We start from the raw sequence: 24443 nt of genomic DNA, 5'->3' as shown, positions 1-24443 counted from the left end.
TTACTATGTGCCCTGTGCTGTGCTACGTGCTGAAAATGCAGCAGCAAATAATCTCGGTCCTTAGGAAGCGATCGATGGGTGGGGGATGCAAACAGAGAAATCGACAACAACACAGCAAGGAGAGGTGTGCCACAGGGGACTGGGAAGGTACGGGGACACCCAACTCAGCCCTGGGGGGTCAGAGAGGATTCCAGGAAAGGATCTTGGCTGAGGCCCCAGGAAACATCAGTAAGTGAATAGTGAATTTAGTGGGGGTAGGGAACAGTAGTGAGGCAGGAGGCATTGGTGTGGTCATGCCAAGAGAGCTGTGAGAAGCACTGAAGAGTTTTAAGAAGGGGGGTGACAGAGTCAGATCTGCCTTTTAGAAAAATCATCCTGAGGGCAGGGTGGACAATAAAAGTGAGCCACAGCTCACTTGGCAGCAAAATCGATACAGCTAGAATAAAGACAAGTGAGAGGACAGACCAGAGAAACAAGCAGAGAGAATAGACAGCACGGCCATTGACTGGGTGGACTGTGAAGATGGAGAAATGGTCAAGGTTGACAGGTGTGGGGATGGGTGGCGCCAGTCACTGAGACAGGGAGCAGGGCAGGAGCACTAAGAAGATGCTGGTTATCTGCTGGCTGTCCTTTGAGACCCAACATTGGGCAAGTTCCTCAGGATGCACAAGAATAAGATACCACCCTATCCTCAAATGTCTTGCAGCAGCACTGTCCAAGGGAACTTTCCGAGATGATGGCAATGTTCTTTATCTGCAGTGTCCAATATGGCTGCCCAATCAGCCACATGCAGCTAATGAGCACTTGGGTGCTATGACTGGGGAATGGAATTTTTTAGTTTGTTTAATTTTAATAGTTCAGATTTACATTTAAATAGCCACGCAGCTAATGGCTACTATATTAGAACAGCGCACACCTATAGTGTCACTGAGAAGATAATTCTCAGCCACAAAACACTGAGCTATATGCCTACTTCTCTGCAAGTAGATTGTGTTGCTTGATTTCTCTCAAGAGTTACTGAACACTCACAAAAAGACACTTGTTAAATGCATGATTTCGTTTAGTCCTCTCAACAACCTTAAATTATAATTATCCACTCTATAGAGAGGGAAACTGAGTCACAGAAAGGCGTTGCAACTTGCTAATATATAACAAAGCCAGAATCTGGGCTGACATCCATGCGGTTCCAAAGCCTGTGTGTTCATCAGCCACACCAGGTGTGGGGAAATGGAGGCCTGTCTTTCACATAGCATCCTTTTAAAATTCTGAATTGTTAACATTTAAAATCAGGGAATTTGACAGCGAGAATTCCAGTTTCTCTTTAAAAACATGAAAGATCTGGCAACACTGGACCATACCCAGCTGGAGCTGGGGAGCAGCGCAGAGGCTGCCTACCGTAGTGCCCACACGTTGGGCCTCCATGGGCATCGGAGTTAGTGACCTTTGTGAATGTACCTGAAGGCAAGGATATGGCCTCGTGCCCTTTCCACTCTTGAGTATAGGCCACACAGCAGGTGCTCACAAGGCTTCCTTTAATATTATTATTCATTGGTAATTTTCCATATGACACTTGACCTATTAAAGATTTCCTCACTGGGTCAAGCCGAGCTGCTGGGTGATGGAGAAACTGAACACTTGGCCTGCAAGCAGACCACCGGGCACCAGCCAGGGACCTCCAGGAAGCCAGGCACACCCACTGCTCCTCGCGGTAGGAAATACCTCCTGTACCCACCTTACCTCAGAGTCCTGTGGTTAGGGTCAAATAAGACAAAGACATGAAAGTGCTTTTAAAGAGAACTTCCAATGTTTGACTTTATTATTCCCTCCATTAAATGCATCAGGCCGTTCATCTCCAAAAAAGCTTTACAAAACATAAACAACTCATGAAGGACTGGCCAAGGAGGCCAAGGCACAGCCAACTGCCATAGGTTGAGTGTGCCTGACACTCCAGTTTCACATCCATTATCTCATTCAACCCTCAGGACACTACTACTGTTGTCCCCATTTCACAGCCCAGGAAACTGACTCAAAGAGGATAAGTGAGTGACTTGCCCAAGGACAGGGTTCCAGGCTGTCTGACGCCTAAGTGGGTGCCACGGACCGCCACGCTAGAGGAGGAAAACACACACACGCCTCCTTGCTGGCAAAAGCGCAGTGCTGCAGCAGCTAACAGTGCACGCTGGTGGTGCAGGGCGCGGAACGGCTTTAGCAAGCGCTCAAAGAGGTGTCTGGGATCGTTTGGTTCCGCCGCGCAATTCAGTGGGCTCGCCGCCGTGTGGGAAAACGGGGTTCCCACACGATGGTTCCCCAAAGGAGGTGGTTACTAATTGGCACAGACGGGGCAAGGGAAGTGGGAGCTCGGCCTTTAAGTTACGTAGCAGCTCCAGCAACCCTCTCAGCGCGGCTTCGCTGTTCCCATCTGTGACAGAAGCCTGCATGCGGCGCGGGAATTGGGGGCCGCGGGATGGGCGAGTGCGCACCTGGATGTCTTCGATCATGTCGGGCGTGAAGAGCTCGTAGTTCAGTAGAGCGTCCCAGAGAGCTGCCACCTGCAACTCGCCGACCAGCCGCACCCGGAATCGCCGCAGAAGTTGCCGGTCAGCCTCGTCCATGGCGGGAAGACCGCCCGGACCCCGGCCGCCTCCGTCCGCCTCCGTCCGCTTCCGGGCCCCTGCCACAGCGCCCCGCCCCTGTATCTCCCCCGCCCCCAGGGTCCGACTCCCAGACCAGGCAACCTCGGGCCCATTCGGCTCCGCCTCTGCACCCTGCCCCGCCCCTGGGACACACCCACGCGCCAACGCCCCGCCCCAGACACATCCTCGCGTCACTGACGCGACCCCCTGGCCAAAATTCAAGACCTCTCGCTTTTACAGAGAGACTCGGAGGGGCTCTACTAGTAGGAGAGGCAGACATGTCGGGAGCCACGGTCTGCCCCGCCCCATTCAACTCCCTCCGGGTTATGGCTCCTCTCTAGCTCCCCCCCCCGCCCACAACAAAACCATGTCTTCCGCCCCTATGCCCGGATCTCATCGTTTACTGTTCCAAGCTGGCGTGTCCGACCAAGCCCAACCTACACGGTTTTCCATTCCCCTTCTCCCTCTCCCACCCTAGCACCTCCCACAACGAAGAAAAAAACTGACAGAAATCTTGTCCTCTGAACTCTCTGTTTACACGGCTCATTTGAAAAGTAATTGATCCTGTTTATTGAGCATCTGCTAAGTCTCAGACATTGTGCTAGCCGTTTTACATTGCATCATCTTATTTATCCCTGACTGCAATTCTACCAGGGAAGTAGTTTCCCCTATTTTACATAAATGGACGCTGGGGCTCAAGGAAGTGAAGTGACTGTTCAAGATCACACAGGTAGTAACTGGCAGAGGCAGGCAAGATTTAATCTCGAACCTGACTCAAAGTCCACACTCTTAACCTGGAGTCCACCTTAGAATATATTCTCTTGAGCAGCAAAACCTCAGTCCCATTCATTCATTTATTCCATCAGTATTTATTGCGATCCTGTCTGTACCAAGGTCTGTGCAAGCGCCAAGAATAGAGGTGGGGGGCGGGGGGGAAACAGACAAAAAAGCCCTGCCGTTAGGAGGTTACATTCCAGTGGGAGGAGACAAATGATAAACAAAATAAAAGATATAGTATGTTAGATAGTGATAACTGCAAAGGAGATAACAATAAATAAAAACAGGGCAAGGCTATATGAAATCTATCTATATCCCTAAAGAACCTCTTTGTCTCAATGAAAGTCATTGTCTTACCTCAGAAACCTGTGCCTCTCCCTCTCCCACCACCCCCTCCCCGGCCACCCACCGCACACACATCCCTTTCCCTTGCTATAGGCAAGGACTGGCGCATTCTAGGGTGGAGCTCGCTTTTTAGTAAATGCTTTTAGGAATCCTGGGTTCTAGGCCTTGGGCAAGTCTCTGGGCCTCAGTATCGCCATTAGCATATGAAGGAGTTGGACTGGAAAGGATCCCTAAGGTGCCTCCTTCCAACTCTGACGCTCTAGAATTCTATGAATAGGAGTAAAGAGAACCGGGACCGGCAATTGCTTCCCCACCCTAGCAACTGTTGCTAGACGAGGGCCACCTCCAGGTTGGACTGGAAACTCCTCCCTGGATCGGGGAGGTCTCTTTGGCATCCCATCATGCATCGCGACTTAGCCTCGCTAGGAGGCACGTTTTGACCTCTTTGGTCACGACCATCCCTTTTAATCCAGCCAAAGAGCGCTCCTCGTTCCTATGGCAACTTTGCCTGGTCCACGCGCAGACGGCGGGTGACAAGGGTCAAAACAGATTCTAAGACTAGACGCTCTCTACCTGTTCAGTCCGTGCCTGCGATGCGCCGGGCCTTTAAGTATCACGTGACTCCCTTCAGGCTTGTCTCCTCCTCCTTCCCCTCCCCAGGCCCCGGCGAGCGCTAGTGTGGACCGGAGGCTCCCAGCCGGCGGACTAACTGGATCTCGGACGCTGCAGTCATTTAGGCCGGTGCCCTTTCCCGGTAACTCCTTCCCGGCGTGACGCGCGGAGCCGCGGACGCGGCGGGACCGGGCAGGTTCAGGAATCTCCCTTCAGTTCCTCCTTGTTCTCGGTCCCCGCTGGGCCTGGGGAGAACCGGGAGCCCACAGGGCCCGGCCCAGGGCTCTCGAAGGGCAGCAGAGGAGGCGACCGTCTCCTGGAGGGTTGCGACCTCCGGCGGGAGCTCGAGGCGGGGCTCAGGCCACGAGCGTGTCTCTGGGAGCAGCTGCCTGGTTTAGGTGATATTGCCCGTGGGCTGTAGTCTACCTGTTGGGCACGTTGTTTCCTGCCCTGAGGCCGGCACCCTCAAGCTGTCAGCAAAAGAACTTCACAGCCCCCTGCCACTCGGGCCCTCTGACTGGAGGCGACTGACACAGTTGAATCAGGCAGTGATTGCACTGCATGGTAGAAAAAATAATAAGTACCACTTATTGACTCTTGACCCTGTGTTCAGTAAATCCTTTACGTACATTTAAGTCCCATGTTGATCCTTTCAAGATGGTATTATTCACCCCTGTTTTTTAATGAAGTCACTGAGGCTTAACAAGTTTAAGAAACTTGCCCAAGGTCATAAAGTGGTGGAGGATGAATCCCAATCTTAGCCTGATTTCAGAGCCCATGTGCTTAACCAGTAGCTACATCACATTCCCAATTTTTAGCGCGCTGTCGGTGTTTTGTAAGATAGAATAGGTTATAGGTCGCCTTAACAAAGAAAAAACTGATTTGTTTTAGGGTTTTATTCAGCAGTCATGCAATCTTAAACATTGGCCATCAAGCTAGTCAATTTTGTGAGGACTCCCAGGCAGCATTTAGACTTCCACCTGTCGAAACCCACCAATGTTACAGCTTTTGCCCACCCTCTTAAGGTGTCACAATAGACACGAACCTTAAAACTGTAGTAATTTATAAGAAGTCAAAGTAAATATGGCCCCTGAAAAAACTTTGATATCACAAAGATCATAATTCTGAAGTGTGTCTGTGCATTACAGCACTGCCTTTTTCATTAACTAGGCAGAATTATTTCTAAAACCCACAATGAATTCAGTCTCTACACTTACAAAGGTGGAGGTTTAGTATTTGAAGATCATGTCTGGTCTTCAGTCTGTGCCGTTAATTCCCCTTCACGTGGAAAACTTAATTTTTTCTCACCACTTTTTCTCAAAATTCACCGAAAAAGTTGAGCATTTCCTGAGGTCTCTGTTTATAATGACCCTATTGCCAATGATCAAATTAAAGAGCAGCTTGTCATTTTTTTTGTTGGAATGGGCATGGTGAGAAATAGAATGGAGGCATATTAAATCATACTTGCTCAGTTTTACAGGAGTATCTCACTTTTATATTTGTTCTTATTTAACTCCCAAGAACATCACAACTATCTCATCTGGTAGTTTTGCACATGGTAAATCTTATGATTTTCACGAAATTATGTAGCATATACTCAGCGAAGAATTCTTAAGTCGTATTTTAAGTTTAAATTGTCAGCATAAGTGAAATCGTATAATGGAGATGTCACCTTGATTTTCCTACGTTTTTCCACATTTGCTTATTATTTATCTCATTCATTTTTCAGTCATTTCTAAAGCTTTTCTAATCCAAGGATTCTAGACAGTTGCTATTCTTATTGCTCATCTTTTCATCTATAATAGTTCTTATTTGTGATATAAACAGTAGTGAGATTATTGATTTTTAAAGTATGGTCAAACAGCTTGACACTTTTCCTGCAAAATATCTTTTGTTTTGTTTTTCATCTACATATCTTATACCTTTACCTAAAAAGCAAGACACTCCACGTTTCTACCACTGAAACTGTTGCCTCTTCAATCATTTCAGCTCTGGGAAGGAAGAGAAATGGAAGTGAAAAAGTTGAGCATATCCTGGCAGTTCTTGATAGTTCTGGTTCTGATCCTGCAAATTCTGTCTGCGTTGGATTTTGACCCATACAGAGTCCTAGGGGTCAGCCGAACAGCCAGTCAGGCTGATATTAAAAAGGCTTATAAGAAGCTCGCCCGGGAATGGTAGGTGAAATAAAGAAATAGTTTAATATAAGCTAAGCAGTTTTAGCAGGAAAATGAAGCCTAAATTATGATTAGCTTTTATTTGTCTCTGTTTCTGTGTTCAACAAATATATAATATATATCTGTCTAAAATATTTTACTCGAGAGAACTAATGTTCATGTTATCCTATAATTTTTGGTGATTCAACCCAAATCCCGAGTTACTATGAAACCCCCTTAATTGCCCTAGATGCTGTTAGCATATTTAATGTTAAAGTAAAGAGGGAACTTTAATTTTTAAAATATATATACAACAACATATGTAAGGATGAGCTACCCTTCCCATGATGTTGTTCATAACGTAACTCTTTATGAGTGTCATTGCTAAAGGGAATACTATCCAATTCTGTTTTCTAAATTAAGTTTTACGCTTTCAAAAAGTTTTTAAAGAGCTTTTGCCCTCGATTTAAAAGGAATATTCAAGAATCGGGTATACTACTATTAAAAATTATCTTATAGCAAAATCATAATTTTACCTGCAGATAAATATATGTGCTAGAGAATATACACGTGTTTGTGAATTAGCAGGATAGCAATAAATTTAAAACTTATTTTGAACAGAGATCATTAGTTTCTTCCACTAATGCTATGGACTTGCCAAAGGAATAGAAGTGTTGGATTATAAATCTGGAGAGATGCAGCAGGAGCAGAGGAGGGAAAGGACACAGGTGACTACAAAGCTGGGTGAACCAAGCAGAAGTTTTGGGATGGGAAGCCTTCCCCAAGGTTTTATCACCTACGGCATGCTAGGCTCCAGGTTGCTGTTTTCTATCTCGTTTAAATCTCATTAATCCTCTGTGAGGGAGATGTGTTGCTGCCCCTCTTCTATGAGTGAGGAAGTTATACTTAGAGTTAAGTCTTTGTTACCCCCGGCTTCCATAGTTGGACCTTTGAGGACCAACGGGTAGTTTATTGCTTTTTGTTTGTTGATCACTTACCCATTTGGACAGAAGCAAGAGTGAGTGGGTTAGTGTTTGGGTGGACAGGAAGTTATACAGGAGCAAAATTGCCACATGCAGATGACATTGTAGGCTGTGCATGACTGCCTGACACCCATTATTCTTCAGTGAAAGATGTATCTTAGTTTTAAGCTGGTTGCGATAAAGGTAAAAGATAGTTTTAAAATACAATGTTTTGAGTAGGTAGATATTTTAGACCATATTCATATCGTGAGAAAGCCAGAATTGGATACTAAAAACACAAGCTCTAATTATGCATGACCTCTTTCCAGGGGCTCTCTTTACAGCAAAGTTGCTTTCTGCATCATTTCAAACTCTTGCCTCTTTATGTTTAAAGCAAAATTTATAAATCTGCAATGAATTCATAAGGTAGCCACATTCTTTTGTACAGGGTATGGCCTGTGACAGCATTTTAAAAGCAGAAGGAATAGCTTGAGTATGTGGGACCTATTTAAAACACAGCTTTGACTTTACTGTCTTCCAGAGCTGAAAAGGGTGTTATGATATTAATTAAATGAATCATATGCTTCTCTTCCTTAATTAGATTCTCTCCAGGAGTAATTCATCACCATGGAAATATATAGAGTATCATCCAGTGAAAGTCTAAAATTTTACTTTACCTTTGTATTTTCACTGTATTATTTTCTGCTTTTAGTTATGGCAGTGTTTTATCACTGAAATAGTTTGTTTCATTTTGTAATGGTTTCATATGCACTGAAAATAGTAGTTTCTCAATTTGACTTTTCAAAATGAGCTATGGCCAGGGAAGTGATTAATTGTTGAATTGGATTTGTAGCCTATCTCTGCTTTTACTTACCACTTAATAATGTTGCTCAGACTTCTGAAGAGCTTTCTCCTTGTTTGGTGAAACCATTTAAAATTACCTTTTCTCGCAGGAAAACTCTGTTTCTCTCCCAGTAATTAAGCTTTATCATACTTTTCCTTTGTCATCTGCATGGGCAGAATAAAGAACTCCCAATCCAAGAAAAAGGCATCGTAAAATTTGATTTGAAGCAAATGAGTATAACATGGTCAGTCGCCTTAACAGCAAATTGATTTGTCTAACACAGTAATTACTTTTTATGTTTATTGTCACTCTTTCTTTGTATTTTTTATTTCTCTTTTAATTACAGTTGACATTCAAACTATATTACTTTTTCTACCTTCCTTTTCATTCCCTTAGAGGTAGCTCGACAGCCAGTAGATACCAAGTACAGAATTTTCTTCACTTTAAAATTTAAAGGATGTGTATTATATTGCAGTTTGTGAAACGTTTCATATACACTGAGAAAATAGCTTTGGACAGTACTTTCCTAGAGCTGAATTTATCCTTTTCTGAATGTTTTCAACTTTGTGGCGTCTCTATGTGATTAGGAAAATATTCCTTATAAGCTGAAACTGTTCCGTGGTTTCCTCCTAATTCTTGGGCCTTGGTTTCCTCTGTGGTAGGATCTGTGGTTTTAACCTAACTGCCTTCACAACTCTCTCTTTGGTTCCCTTCCTACCCTTCTCCCCCTACAGAGTTCTGTGCGTTAAGTCTTCATTTATGTGATCGCATAATTTTATCTTCTCTGCCTTTAGCCTAAGTTTGAATATTTAAAACACTTTTTTTTTGTCATCCAGAAACATGCTTTGAAACCATCGTTTGTTTCCTTGTCATACTATTTTCATTACACCTAGCCAAGATTCTTTTCCCCACTAATGTTCATAACAAGGATTAAATAGTTAAAGGAGTGATGTCCAAATTCAACAGCCCACCATTCGAAGTTTCTCTCTTTTTCTAGAAATCAGAATATGGGGTATAATTCGTTCAGATGTGTTTCTGCTAACATAAGGTGGTCAAGTGGTAAATTTTTTTTCTTCCAGCATACTTGGTGCTATTTTTAGTAGTCATTTGCTTCCCAGCGGATTCTCTGTTAAGAACCTTTGCTAGAGGAAATTGACTAGGTGCTAGCAGAAGTGATTACATAATGAATAAGCTCTCTAATAGAGTCTCTTACTAAAATGAACATTGAAAAATCTAACACTGATTTAGATCCTAAGGGTTCTAAGGACATAAAACTCAGCCCCTACTTTCCAGGACTTTAAAATACCCCAAGCTGAAATTGGTGTAAACTCAGCAAATTACAGAAAAATATATGGCTGCAAAATGGATAATTGCCAACTGTGTATAATAGCAAATATTAGTTCTAATATTAGTTGAAATCACTTTGCTTAAAGTGCATGATTTTGCTCACCTCTTAAAACATGTGGCCTTGAAATCATTATCCGTTTATAGGTAAAAGGCAATCACAGGTAGAATGGGATAACTGGACTAATAATGAAAATGGACCAAAATGTTCTCATTTGAATCTCAGCAGCAGGATGCTATTTTGAAACATGGTTGTTACAAAACAAATTCATGTTGCATCTTTAAAGCTATTTCCCAAGTCTACCTGAATTGTCAGAAGAAATACCTTCATTGAAATCGTTGTGACATCAGGCTGAAGTGCTGCCACCTTGGGAAGAGAAGTCGGTTCTCACGGATGAGTGACTTGAGGCTTGCGCCAGCCTTAGCGGTACCTGGGGGCAGCGTAAAGAAAGGCACGCACGTTTCCCACCTTTCCTCAGTGAAAAGCTGCAGTGCTGCCTGCCTCACGTTGGGCTTTGAAAATGTGCCCAGCTGAAGTGCCTTGGGGAGAAACTGCCTGGTTTTTTTTTATGTGTGTCCTAAGTTGTTTATTAGGTAAGAATTTTGCAAACATTGCTTACGTTAGTGGTAATGGTGGAGCTGGAGAGTATTGCGCCTTCACCAGGCCGCACGGAATGGAACACCAAGAGTATGGTCGAACCTGCGGGCCTCTCCCAGGCTCTTGCGGGCCGCAGACGTCAGCCGTCGCATCTCCCTGTCGTGGACGGGTTTGGTGATCCCCGCGGTGTCCAGCTCCCGTATGATAGCTTTACGGAGTAGATCAGTGAGGGTGACCTCGAAGAATTTGCATGTGGAATCTTCACCAACCCAGTAAGACTTCAGGACTCAGAGCCCCACGGTGGCGTCCAGCTCGCTCCTTGGCAACAAACTGACTGAAGGCTTCCGACAAACTCCAGCTGGTTGACACCGTGATGGACAGGTTGCCATAGGTCGCACCCTTAGAAACTGGGTTATTTGCAGCCCCCACGGTACAGAAGAATCCAGTACATGATACAACCGTGCTGGCCTTGTAACCCAGCCTGCGCGCTTTATCCGGCCTGGTGGGCAGGGTCCTTGTGGAGTGCAGAGAGCTGGCGGTACTACCAGCAGCACCCCCTGAAGAGAAAGCGCATGACGTCAGACTGCTGCCTCCTCCTCCATAGCTCCTGGATACACTTGTGAGCGCCCGTCGTGGCTTACCTGATGGCTGCCGCCAGACGGAAAAGAGAAACTGCCTATTTTAAAGTTAACATTTATTATAGGCGTGTGAAGCAATTGATTGCTTCTACCATTTATTTTTAAGAAACAGCCCTAATAAAATAGCCTTCCATTTGCCTCTGATGGAGTGAACTGTGTGTACGAGGATGTTAATTGACCATGTGTAAAACATTAAATCCATTCTCACTGCCTGCCCATTTGTGTTTCAGGCATCCTGACAAAAACAGAGATCCTGGAGCAGAAGACAAGTTTATTCAAATTAGCAAGGCTTACGAGGTATTGTATCTGCCTTTGTAATGCATCCATTAGATCTTATAAAATATGCTTTAGGGAATTAGTTTTGTGAAGTCCTCTCAGGACATGTTCCTTGTGCCCTTGACCCAGTTTCTAGTTGATGGTAGACCATATTTGTTCACATTCAGTATTTTGAAGCTAGTTTCTGAACACTTAAGTTCTTGAAAAAAATGGCCTGTGTTAAAGGCTGCAATTGGGATCGTGGAATTACCCTGAATATATGTGTCTGTTGCCTTTTTAGAATCATTATGTGCAGAACTACAAAACAATTTACCTATATTTATTAAAGTGACAAAAGGTCACAAATACATTTAAAGACAAGATTTTCAACAGCTTTCTACATGTCAGCTTAAGTAGGTTGGCCTAGAAGACTCATAATAAGTCCATGGTGTCCCGGTCTGTGTAAGATGATGCTTTTCAACAGACAGTGCTTAGTTCAGGATGACACATCGTCCTAAAACAGAATCAGCTGACACGTAAGACACTGAACTCAATTCTGTGGTTACTTTTTGGCGTTCTCAGCTTTTCATATTTTGGTTTGAATTTTTCTAACTTAAATGGTATGACCTAGTTGATTTTCTTGTGGTTGAGCCCTGGTGATCAACCTTAAGTTTTACTTGTTTTACTGATGCATTTAATATTACGATAGCAAAAAACTTTAAATCCAATACAGACATATCTAAACGACTAAAGTAATTTGGTCTTGAAATACTTAATGTTTCTATTGAAAGAAGAATTTGCTGGTATGCTGAGTGACTGCATTTAGAATACCTCATTGCGTCATATCTACATTTATTTTCTTCCTTTGTCTTCCAAGCTACTTACGGGAAAGTCTTTTGTCGTTCTACAAATGCCTTATTTTTTTTCTTTCTTTTTAGATTCTTTCCAATGAAGAAAAGAGATCAAATTATGATCACTATGGAGATGCTGGAGAGAACCAGGGCTACCAGAAGCAGCAGCAACAGCAGCAGCGAGAGTATCGCTTCCGCCATTTCCATGAAAATTTTTATTTTGATGAATCTTTTTTTCACTTCCCTTTTAATTCTGAGCGGCGGGACTCCATTGATGAAAAGTATTTATTGCACTTTTCACATTATGTGAATGAAGTGGTCCCAGATAGCTTCAAGAAACCCTACCTCATTAAGATCACCTCAGACTGGTGCTTTAGCTGTATCCATATCGAGCCTGTTTGGAAAGAAGTAGTTCAAGAACTGGAAGGATTGGGTAAGATGATTTTATTCTTTGGAAGATGTTTATATAGGAGAAGGTAACTTTTAAATCTTGAACTCTGGGGGATATTGGAGAGAAGGAACAGTGCCATTTCTCTTCACAAGTTCATGGTGACTAGTGTTTTCCAAGGACACATTTTCAGAGAGGGGAAATGTATCAGCCACTTTCACTTTGTGTTACTAATTTGAAACTTTATCTAATCTCTTAACATCTAGTGAGGGGCCTAATACATAGGAGAAAGTTAAAAATTATCGGTGAGTCTACAGCCATGCCACTCTGAACAAACTCGATCCCATCTGACCTCGGAAGCTAAGCAGGGTCGGGCCTGGTTAGTACTTGGATGGGAGACCACCTAGGAAGACCAGGTGCTATAGGCGTAAAAAAAAAAAAAAAAATTGTTGATAAACAAAGCAGCCCTCAAGCATCAGTTTTAAGGCTGGTAGGATTTGTAGATTATTCATATGGTATTTGTGATTTCACTGTGTGTTAATTTGCCGGGGCTGCCGTAGGAAAATACACATGGACAACAGAAGTTTATTTTCTCACAGTTATCGAGATTAGAAGTCCAAGACGAAGGGGTCAGCAGGTTAAGTTTCTTCTGAGGGGCCTCCGCCCTTGGCTTGCAGGTGGTCGGCTTCTCCCTGTGTGTTCTCACGGTCGTCTCTCTGTGCGTGCATGTGTCTGCTGTCCCACTCTCGTTCTGTGTCCTAAACTCTTCGTATAAGGACACCAATCTTATCAGATCAGGGACAACCCTAAGGACTCTATTTTAACTTAATTACCTCTTTAAAGGCCCTATCCAGTCACATTCTGAAGTATTGGGGGTCAAGGCTTCAACATAGGAATTTGGCAGGGGGACACAATGCAGCCCATAACACTATTATGGTCGTGGGCTGCATCCTTGATCACAGATGAGCCGTTCCTTTGTTTGTCGTTGCCACTTAGCACCAGGAAGATTTTAGTGATCCAATTATTTTAATCACTCCTAAAAGTTGGAATTACTGAACTAAGTGTGTACGTGCATGCTCATGTGCGTACGTGTGTTATGGGCATTAGCAGACCTACTTTTGAGTAACTAAAAAGGGACAGACTCAGCTATGGAGGCTGAGGGCTGGGATTTTTCTGGAGAGATCATACCACCGAAAACCATCGACTCATTTATTATAAAACAGAAATTTTCAACCCGTCATTCAGAAGCACTCGGATACTCAGACTTGTTGCCAAAACGCTTTCCTGACGTTGCTTAGAGAAGTTCTTAGAAGATGAATCCGTTTGGCACAGTGTCTCACGCGCGGAGCAATGGGCAGGTGCTTGCTGGTGAGTGAGAGGTGGAGGTCAGGCAGAAGCCTGGTGGAGCAACTCGGTCATCACGAGGCGTGACTGCGACTTATGCCGTGCTGGGTGGCGTGCTGAAAACTGCTCTGACTTCCCTCCTCTGGGAGCTGACAGTGAGACCCAGTAAGAGAACACGGAGGTGAAACCCGTGCGTAGATTAGGACGGTCGTGCATTTACAGCGGTCAGGTCAGAGCCAGCATATTTTAAACAGGTCCTGCAAACGGACACGCCATGAGGTAGCGAAGCACCGTGGTTACGTTATGACCACGTGCCTTGCAGTCAGATAGACCAGTGTTCAAATCAACTCTGTCATTTATTATCTTTGTGTCCTTGGACAAATTACTTATCAAGTTTCTTCGTCTCTAAAAGGAGTGTAATAGTGTCAGACCAACAGGGTTGTTATGAATACTAAATGAGAAAAAATTTTAAGTGCCTGATATATATATTAAGTATTTAATAAATAGACCTTAGAGATTTTCTGATTAATGGGATTTTCTGGTTTACCAAAGTAAAATTTTTAAAAGCACCTACTCCCTTTAGAAATCTTTCTTAAATGTACTTTCTTCAACTCACTAATAACCAAGCACCAACTTTTAACTGACTTTTAGCTAAGTCTTAAAAGATGATTAGAGGTTGGCTGGGCAGGAAATGGGGGAACAGCATTACAGGCAGAGGAAACAGTGCAGGCAGAGAAACAGGGTGTTCTTGGAAGACCAGCAGCGGGGCGTGACGGGTGTAAATGCGAGAGGAAGAAGCAGAGGGCATGCTGGGAGCCAGGCAGTAAGGAGTGTTAAGTTCCAGGCTAAGGAAACTGGGATTTTATTTTATAGTACGTAATAAAAGCCAAGGAAAGTTTTTACATGGAGGAAGAAATTGAAGTGATAATAGAGGCAGTGAGATTACCAGCCCTGGCAAGACAGCAGCTATTGGCCTGAACTAGGGCAGTAGGAATAGAGAGAGGTGGACAAGTTTCTGATATTTCAGGGGTAGGATCATGGAGGTCTGAAGGCATCTGGCTCCTGGAGACCATTTGAATGTGAGAAATGAGGAAAGGGTGGGGTGAAGTCAGGATTGACTGCGTTCTGTCTCGAGCTACTGGATGGACAGAGAAAGCAGGGAGAGTGGAATGTGGGGAGAAGTGGTTTTAAATAACTACAGTTTAGACATACTGAATGTGATGACGTGAAGTTAATAATGCAAACATAATATAATAGCTTATATTTGTCGAGAGTTTACCATATGCTAAGCACTGTTATAAGTTATCAACTCATTAAACAACAACCCTTCGAGGCAGGGGCTATTGTCACCCCTCTTATAAATGCTTAGCTCACTTTTGGTATCTTGTCAAGGCCCCACAGTTGGTGTTGGCAAAGCGGGATTCGAACCCAGGTAGTCTGGCTCTGCAGTCCATACATTGAACACGATGCTGTACTGCCTTTCAGCGTCTTTAAATCTTTGATGATTGAAGGTATTGCCATTCTTTTTGTCTATTATGTAATCTTAATGAATCAGGATTCAAAATGACAAGGATGGAAGAAGCTGGATTTAGATCCATAGAAGTAATATTGATTAGTGCGTTCCCCTACTCCACCCCCCCTTCCCAATATTACATAGAAGTAATATTGATTACTGTGTTCCCCTACCCCACCCCTTTGGAACATCCAGATTAGTTGAAGATAGTCAGATTCTGCTTGATTACAATTGGGTGACATTGAGATGAGACCATTACAGTATTCACGGCCATACCCCATCCAGGTGAGGCAGCCCTACCCTTTAAGACGGATACTGCCAGAAATGTTTCTATTCTGAGTTGACAGAAAGAGCAGACAATGGCAGAGATCAGCTGAGTGGTCTGGGGAAGCTTGGACATTATCACAGAATAACATAAAATGCCTGAAGTGCCATACATGAATGAAGTAGAACAGTTCTACCCAGAAGAGAAATGTTGCTATTTAGGTAGACTCTACAGTCATGCAATGTGGTAATAACTAGTGTGCAGAAAGCATCAACATTTATAGGCAACCATGCTGTGGAGGAGGGCCCAGAAATAGTCAGCACTGCCCCAACCTTGAGGAGCTTACCGTTTAGTTGAAGAGAAAATATGCACCCTGAGAATTCATACCAACCTCACATTTGCAAGTACAGAATAATATAGTAAGCAAAAGATGATAAGGAAATCATTCTGTGTTCTCATCTAAAACTTTTTTCTTGATGAATGTACTATATTAGACACCAACATATATGTTAAAATAATAATAGTTTTATGGAGCATTTCACTTGTTTCGTATTGTGCCAAATGCTGTGTATGGATTATCTTTCTCCACAAAGCAACCCAGTAAGGGAGAGACTGTTATTATCCATATTTTACAGATGTGGAAACTGAGGCCCAGGAAGGTTAAGGAACCAGTCGAAGTCCTTCTGTCCATAAGCAGCAGAGTTGGGATATGGACCCAGGAGTCCAACTCCAGGTTCGCTCTGTAGCCACTGTGCCACACTGCTTCAGGCATAAGTAAAACTTGGTCCTTGTGTCCAAGAAACTCAAATAAGAGACACACCTGAATCATCACAGCACACTCAGTGCTCCCTGGGAGGTGCAGGCAGAGGTACCAGGGTGTCAAGGAGGTTGAGTGTCAAAATAACATTTTAGGGAAAACGAATTTAAATGATCACACAGTGATTATTCGCCATGCTTTTTTTATTTTAAAAGAAGTAATAATTCCTCTCTTTCAAGGAATTGCTAAGTATGTAACAATTTCATATTGTCTAGGAAAAGGGTCTACCTAGAAATTGGTTTAAAAAAATCCACTTTAGCTCCTTGTCCTTGATTTTGTTTTATTGCACATTATTTCACATCTTAGCGGTTTGCTCATTAACAGGTTGTATTTAGCCAGATTTGACTGTGCCATGTTCTTCCATTTGGCTCTCTACCATCCCTTAAGGCATATATAAAAATTGAAAGAAAAATAGATGTGTGTATGCTACACAGGGGAAAAAGAATTTCCGTGAAATGTGGGATACACATTTCAGATTGTATAATGAAAACAAATATAATTTGGCACCTCAAAATAGAGTCATGACACAGATGTTTAGTACTATACAGAAAGACCCTCTTACAACCTCAAAAAGAGGAGAAAATATTGGTACTTTTAATTCCCCTGGATCTGCAAATTAGCCAGAAACTTCGATCCATATAAAAATCAAATAATGTTTCTGAAAGAGATCACATATGCTTTGCCTTTCTTTTAAAGTTGCTATTCCAGTTCGTTCGGATTCCCGGTTATCCTGAATCAAGATAAGAATCCCTGAATAGTTTCACAAGCTGTTCACCCAGCTGAGCTTGCTTTTTGAACCCTGAACAGTAAAGAATTTGAAGGCAGAGGAAGAGACAAATGGACTTGTTGTTCTCTGTGGCTTAGAGACCTGAAGTCACCAACCAGTCATTATGGTCATTTCTTGGTCTGAGTCTTAGAAAAGAATGCCGCCAACTTTTCTTACTCACCCTTCACAGCTTGGATGAGGGGCGCGGAGGGGGTTAGATCTGAACTTTAAAAGAATTGTGAAATTCTTATTATACTCGTAAATATTTTTTCAGCAGGAAAAATACTACCAATTTAAACACCAAATATTATCATTCTTTATTCTATTCTAATCCTTCTGATAGTTAATCTATAGGGGAGAGTAAAATTCCTTCAGAATTGAGAAATGGGATTATAATAGTAATAATTGAAATCCTCTCTAGAAATGATCCAAGAAAATAGTCTTTCTGTATTTGGAAACACGTATAATGAAGGTGATGTGTGTAATTTCAAAGACACGAAGGGAAATTTAAGTCAAAGACATGAAACTTAATCACTTGGATTCTGTTTTAACTGGAAAAAAGCTCTATTGATGGTGCATAGGAAAGGTGGGGAAAGGCAACATCGGGGTGGGGGTTCCACGTTGTTTCTCCCACGCTGCACAGGGAAGAGGCAGACTACTGGAGGATAAAATCCCCCTCACGTAAGACAGTCTAGGTCTCAGACTTCAGCATGGTCTGGGTGAAATAATAATAATGATAGTTGTAATTAATTAGGCGCCTACCATAGTCCAGGCTCTGGGTTAGGTTCTTTTCTATGTTATGTCATTTAATCCTCAAAACTTATCTGCATTTTACCACTAAAGAAAACTGAGGCTCAGAGAAGTTAAATGACTTGACTAAAGTTACACAGCGAATGGGTAGCAGAGCTGGCTTTGAATCTGGACTTGACTCTGAATACTTTACTTGATTCACATATTTGTTTAAGAGAAAATTGAGTGCCTCAAGAACTGTTCTAGAGAGTAGGGATACAGCAGTAAACAAAGTAGCCAAAAATCCCTGTACTCATTGAGTTTATCTTCTAGCGAGTGGAAACAAAGTATGCCGCCCATCAAATGGTAGCAGAGCGTGATAGAGCAGGGCGGTCCTGGGGAATGCCAGGGTGCACGGCTGCGGGGTGAGCCCAGGCAGGTGGCCCGCAGGGTGGGACAGTACGCGCAGGGTCACTGGAGGAGAGTAAACAGCAGGCACGGAGATCTCTTCAGTTCTTTGCTTTCCCAAGAGTGCCTGCACCCCTTGTCCTGAGTCCAAGCCCACCAGCCAGCCACCTTTCTGATGACTAAATCCAGTACCTATGTCTTCAGAAATCCGGCAGAGGGCACCCTGAATGACGCAGTTACTAGAAAGGCGTACTCCACGAGATCAGATGATAAATTGGCATCTGGTCTATGTGCCAGTCCCTGGTAGTGTCCTTTAGGGTGAATTGGCCTCTAGGGAATCGATCACTGCAATGTTCAGAGGTCACGGAGAGGGGAGGACCCAGGTTTCGCACTCAAATGGGCCTGGGTTCACATCTTGGTTCCACAACCCAAAAACTGATGCCAGCTAAGTTTTCCTCAGCCTCTCTAAGGTCTAGTTTGCTGATCTGTGAAGACAACAGGTGTTTGTGAGTATGAAAAGTGATAATGCCCGTGAAGCTCTGGGCGTACTCCCTGACTTACCAAGGGCTCAGGACATGCTTATGCCACCCCAGGGCCTTTGCTGTGTGGCCACTTGACCTCCTTTCGTGATGTCTCTTCTGTCTTTATGTAAAACCAGATCTCATTGTACACGCCTGCCGTCCTCTGGTTCTTTCTTCTGTTCACATAATCCTTACATGCACTTCCGTTATCGGCGCTGTTCCATTTTATTGTTAATGCCTCATAGTGATAGAGTAGTATACCAGACTTGGCTCTAGAACATCCAGTTTAGGTCTTGTTCTAGAATTTTTGCAGCTCACAAACTGGGATAAATCACTTCATCTCCCTGAATTTCTTTATCTATAAAATGAGGGGAGTGGACTATGTGACATGTAAGGTCCTCCCTTTCCTGCCCTTGAGAAACTCCAGGGGTCACAGTCAGGGAGCCTGCAGATAGATTTGTTTAGTCTACCTGACAATTTTAAAGTTTTAAGTTTGTGATCCCTGCTGTTTATTCAGCAATTCCATTTTTGGAATTTAATTAGGAAAGAATCACACAATGTACAAAGATGCCCATCATTATATTCTCTACAATAGTGAAAGACAGAAGTGTGCAAAAAGAAAGAATTGCTTAAACAGATTGATGGCCCGGTTTCACTGAGCTCCGGCCACAGGCCAAGCTCTGTTCTGGTGCTTGGGATGCATTATGGACTGTACAGGGATCCCTGCCTTGCATGCAGTCCAGCAGGGAAGGCACAGTAAAGAACCAGCAGAAAAAGGAAAGCTCGTGATGTCTTAGAAGACCGTTAAGTGCTGTGGAATAGGGAAGGTGAGCAGGTTGAGGGGGATCCTGTGAGGAGTGGAGTTTAAAGTACGGTAGTGGGGTGCCCTCCTTGAGAAGGACGTGTGGGTGGTGAGGGTGCCGGCTCTGCAGATGTCAGGGAGACACACACTCCAAGCAGGAGGAACAGCCAGAACCAAGGCCCCGAGGCAGAAATATACCAGTGTGTTTAGAAAAGAACAAGGATGCTGGGGCTGGAGCCAGGTGAGCGTGAGGAGGAGAAGAGGAGGGAGGTCAGTGGGGGACCAGGGACCTTTGCGAAGATGGTGGCTTTTATTCTGAGTGAAACGGGGAGTCTGCGGGGTTTGGGCAGAGGAGTGACGTGATCTCTGCCTGTGTTACAGAAGGAGCAGTCTGGCCGCTGTGTTGAGAATAGACTGAGGAGACAAGAGAGTAACCATTTGGGAGGTACCGCAGCAACCCAGGGAAGAGCGATGGTGATGACGCAGAGAGGGGTGTGTGACGGAAGTGGGGAAAAGTCAGAAGCCTGGCATAGTGAAGACAGAACTCACAGAACTTGCTGCCAGGTTGAATGTGGGTATGAGAGACAGGAGAAGTTGAAGACGGCTCAGGATTTTCGGCTTGAGGAGGCTGTCATCAGTGAAATGGTGAAGGCCTGGGTAGAACAGGTTTGAGGGAGATCAGGAGTTCGATTGGGAAATGTTAGAAGTCTGTTAGACGCGCAAGAGAAAATGTTTGTTTACCAACTGTTAATATTTAAGGTGTCTCCAGCATTTAGCAGAGTAACGGGTCCTCCAGGGACTTTGGTTGAGTGGAAGAACAGGAAGTTATTCAGGTATTAAGTGAAATAGTATCAGATGCTCCCATTTTATTTTGCACGTGTGTATACAGACAGACATGTACTTGTGTAAGAAAAGGTACAGACAGATATAAAAATATCAACAGGACTTAGATGAGATGAGGCTTTTGAGTGATTTTAACTTAATTTTTCTCCTTTTGAGAATCTGTATTTTCTGTTTCTATAAAATAATTTCTATAGAAGGGAGACATGCTCTGGAGAGTAAGAAACTATGACCTCCATCAACATATCATGGTTTTTCCCACCATTACTGAGTGGTTGGATCCAGGGGTTGTTGACAGTTTCTTTCTTTATGGCTGGGAACACTATGAATAGATTGTTCTTTTGTCTTTTGAAGTGTTTCCTAACGATCTGCTCCCAAACTGAGAAACAACAGACTAAAAGAAAGATTTGCGACTTTTCTTAAGTATTGCCAGATTGCTGTACAGAAGAACTGAGCTGCTTTAGAGTTCCAGCAACGAGAGAGCGTCAGGCAGTCTGTTAGGAAAGATGCCCCGTCCTACTAGGTCGGAATTTGTTTCACACCAAAAAACTAGCGCCCTTCTTCATCTGCCAGAGGGCGTAAAAAGGCCTCATGTGGGTCTTCCCTACTTTTCAGGTGTGGGAATCGGCGTGGTCCACGCTGGGTATGAGAGGCGCCTGGCCCATCACCTGGGAGCACACAGCACACCCTCTATCTTGGGGATCATAAACGGGAAAATCTCCTTCTTCCATAACGCGGTTGTCCGTGAGAACCTACGGCAATTCGTAGAGAGTCTTCTTCCGGGGAACTTGGTGGAGAAAGTAAGTACCTGGCTGTGCAGTAGTTGACGGGGTGCCTGGGACTGCTGGCTGCCCTGATCTCTGTGGCCATCTCAGACCGGATTTCGTTTCGAGCAGGCAAGACACATATTAATCACGGAAACGAGAACATTTCAGTGAAGTCTGTCGGAGACTGAAATTGCAGCAGAAGTAGAGAGAGACGGAAAGAATTTCTCCCTGCCAGTAACCACTGTGAATGAAGGTTTACAGTCGTAGGAACCTGAGCCTAAAATGACAGCAACTATTTTCTAAACAAAAAATTAGACTGCAACATCGGATGAAGGATTTCTTTCTGAATTTGTTCATTTGAAGATAATTTTCTTATGAGAGCATTCAAATTAAGTTATATCTGATTATATATTTAATGATCTATAGAAAACACCAGATTCCATGAAATCAAATGTTATTTTTCGGAACTTTCAAAACATATAGTGATGCAACACTATGACTCAATTTTACAAACAAAAGGTTGAGCTAAAGAAGCTAGGCACAGAGTTCATACTAGTTTATTTTTCTGTTTAAGAAGCATATTTTCCCCAGTAACTTAAGTTAGGGATCACAGGAACTGGTTTCTTGTTTTGCTTTAAGTGACACGTTCTTTTAACGGTACCACGGAAAGTGAACATACGGACATCTTCGTTGTATTTCTACCATGTTCGTAGACTGTCCTGCCAGCAGGACTGTCTACAGAAGAAATGTTTGTTGCAGTTAGCTGGAAAGGAGCTTGTCAGAAAGCACTGTAGGCTCCTGAACAGGTTGTCCTGGGAGGTCCTCAGACCTTCATGCAGTAGCCGTTCTATGCCAGACACTGTTGAGGACCCCAAGGGCCTCCCAGTCTAGGGGACAATTATTTCCATCCGACATGTTAAGAGCCTGACTTGGAGTTGGGAAAGGCTTCCTGGCAGAAATGACCCTAAACGGAGTTTACCAGGTGAGGAGAGGGGAGTAGCGAATGAGTCCCAGGCAGGCAGAGGTCTGGGACCTGAAGCAGCCTGCTCTGTACGAAGCCATGGCTGAGTGGGAGGTGACAAGGTTAGAGCGGTTCACAGGAATCTCGCTGCGAGGGCCTCAGAGGGCCTCACGCCCCATTAAGGAAGTTAGTTGGGCCGTGGCCTGCAGGTGATGGAGCCATTGAAGGAAGTTGAGCAACAGGGTGAAATGATCAGATTGAGGTTTTATATGGATCACTCTGGAAGCAGAGTAGAAGGATAAATTTTTGAACTACTATGAAAAATTTCTAGATAGAAATTTAATTATTCATGTTTTTAATTTGTTCTCTCAATAGAATTATTTTAAGGTATAAACAGGGAAACAAAAAAAACACCATTCAGGTGTCAGTAAATGAAATTATGTGAGTATAGATGGGGTGGTCCCACTTATTTTTATTTAAGCCATTTAAAAGAGCAATTATTACATTATCTTCTGCATTAGATTAAGGTTAATAGGTTAAGGTTAGTAGATTAAGAAGTGCAGTCTGTAATTAAGCAAGAACCAACTTTGAAAGCCCAGTTTTTTTTATAATATGGTCAGTAATCATTTTAGAAAAGATTATGCTTTCAGTCTGTAAGAGTTGGAATGCATGAAAATATGAAATCAATATCTCTGTTCTTTTCAATGATTTTCATTAATGAAGACAAAAGATTTGTTGTGTGCGTTTTTTCTTATTTTTACAAAATAATATTTTACACATATTTGATTTTATTTATCTACTGACTGGATTATAATACAGTTGTTGAAAATTAAATATTTAAATTAACATCCTCTTTTCAATTTAAGGTTACAAATAAAAATTATGTCAAATTCCTCTCTGGCTGGCAGCAGGAGAATAAACCACACGTCCTTCTGTTTGACCAAATGCCTGTTGTACCCCTGCTGTACAAGGTACTGTATGTGCTGGGAAATGTTTTCTCTTATTTTGGTGGAAATAATTTGTAGCCTGGTTGTCCTTTTTATAAGTAAAAGCTTAACCCATGAGAAATGTTTGAAGACCAGAAATTTGCTTTAACCACCGTACATTGAGCACCTAGTGATACTATTTCTCTGCTGGTGCTTTCCACACATATAATGTCACTTAATCTTCAGAAGAGCCCAGTCATACAGGTACTATCCCTATTTTATAGACCGAGATACTGACACTGTTGTGTTACCAGCCCAGGGTCTCCCTGCGGTATGGGGAATATTGATTTCTGATACCCTGTTCCACATTTCCAGCACAACCACGGTGACATGAGATGGCAGAGGACAGTGTCCTGTGTGATCACTGCTATCCTGCGTAATCGGGGGTCAGGTTATTCCTCAAACACTCCGTACCTCCCACCCAGTACAGATCTCAGTGAGATGAATATTTTGTTCTATCTGAAAAAAAGAATTACTTGTGTTTCGCATTGTTGGTGCAGTTTTCATGCACGGAACACCATAGAATTCCTACGGGTACAGGAGTGTAGCAGCCCAGGTGGGGCTGTGCAATAAGCTGGCATTCCTCTCTACCCACTGATGGGAACAAGCCACGCTGGATTTGTAATTTGGATGCTGTGCTATCGACTTCATTTCCTCCTCCCTACTATGCCCTAACAGTTGACCGCTTTTGCATACAAAGATTATTTGTCATTCGGATACGTCTGTGTGAGTTTGAGAGGGGCGGAAGAGATGACGAGGCAGTTCAACGTCAATGTCTATGCCCCCACCATGCTGGTCTTTAAAGAACACGTCAACAAGCCTGCAGATGCTATCCAGGTACGTGAGGTCGCCCGGTTTCAAGATTGTCCTCACGCGTTATCTTGGGCCTTCATGTAAATACTACACAGCACAATGGAGCAGAGCAGGTGAGGAGGAAAAACTAGTTTTTAATTTCTTCCTTCAGAGGCACAGAACTTAAGAACAAGTTTGTTTTTCATCTGATTTGGTACTATTTTGCTTAAAAAATAATCTTTTGACAGAAAGTAGAATGGTGGTTGCCAGGGGCCAGGGGAGGAGGAAAAGGGAGCTAGTGTTTAATGGGTGCATTTTCAGTCTGGGAAGATAAAAAGGTTCTGGAAGTGGAAGGTTGACGATTGCAGAACAATATGAACGTGACTTAATGCCACAGAATTATACACTTGAAAATGGTTAAAATGATAGATTTCATGTTATGTATATTTTACCACGAAAATAAAATAATAATAATAATAATTTTTACCTCTAAAGTACCCCTGTCGGAAAGTCAATAATCTTATTCTGAAAA

The 24443-nt window shown here is 43.3% G+C and overlaps 2 protein-coding genes, 1 non-coding gene and 1 pseudogene across 5 annotated transcripts in view; 2 read left to right on the top strand and 2 right to left on the bottom strand.

The window, feature by feature from the left end:
* CASP9 (caspase 9) overlaps positions 1 to 2671 on the bottom strand; it is a 17812-nt gene extending 15141 nt beyond the window's left edge. The window contains exon 1 of the mRNA XM_023532650.1: positions 2226 to 2671. Coding sequence (XP_023388418.1) covers positions 2226 to 2612 — 387 coding nt within the window. The 5' untranslated portion in view covers positions 2613 to 2671. The remainder of the gene's footprint in view (positions 1 to 2225) is intronic.
* Positions 2672 to 4175: 1504 nt separating this feature from the next.
* The window catches only part of DNAJC16 (DnaJ heat shock protein family (Hsp40) member C16), a 33118-nt gene continuing 12850 nt past the window's right edge, over positions 4176 to 24443 (top strand). Inside the window, exons 1-7 of one of the 3 annotated variants that reach the window (XM_023532593.1) lie at positions 4176 to 4563; positions 6357 to 6541; positions 11137 to 11203; positions 12100 to 12445; positions 21021 to 21205; positions 23000 to 23104; positions 23798 to 23956. In XM_023532593.1, the coding sequence (XP_023388361.1) occupies positions 6375 to 6541; positions 11137 to 11203; positions 12100 to 12445; positions 21021 to 21205; positions 23000 to 23104; positions 23798 to 23956 (1029 nt within the window). In that variant the 5' untranslated portion in view covers positions 4176 to 4563; positions 6357 to 6374. The other 2 variants (XM_011363506.2, XM_023532594.1) reach the window with 2 other exon arrangements.
* Positions 10292 to 11125, bottom strand: LOC105294390 (annotated as a pseudogene).
* On the top strand, positions 12710 to 12828 carry LOC111742118. The gene has a single exon (XR_002781193.1). It is a non-coding gene; the product is annotated as a 5S ribosomal RNA (ribosomal RNA).

This window comes from Pteropus vampyrus, unplaced genomic scaffold (genome assembly GCF_000151845.1).
Source record: "Pteropus vampyrus isolate Shadow unplaced genomic scaffold, Pvam_2.0 Scaffold86, whole genome shotgun sequence".
Classification (NCBI taxonomy): domain Eukaryota; kingdom Metazoa; phylum Chordata; class Mammalia; order Chiroptera; family Pteropodidae; genus Pteropus; species Pteropus vampyrus.
The sequence above is the reverse complement of the archived record's forward strand: the minus strand, read 5'-3'. Positions and strand labels throughout refer to the sequence as shown.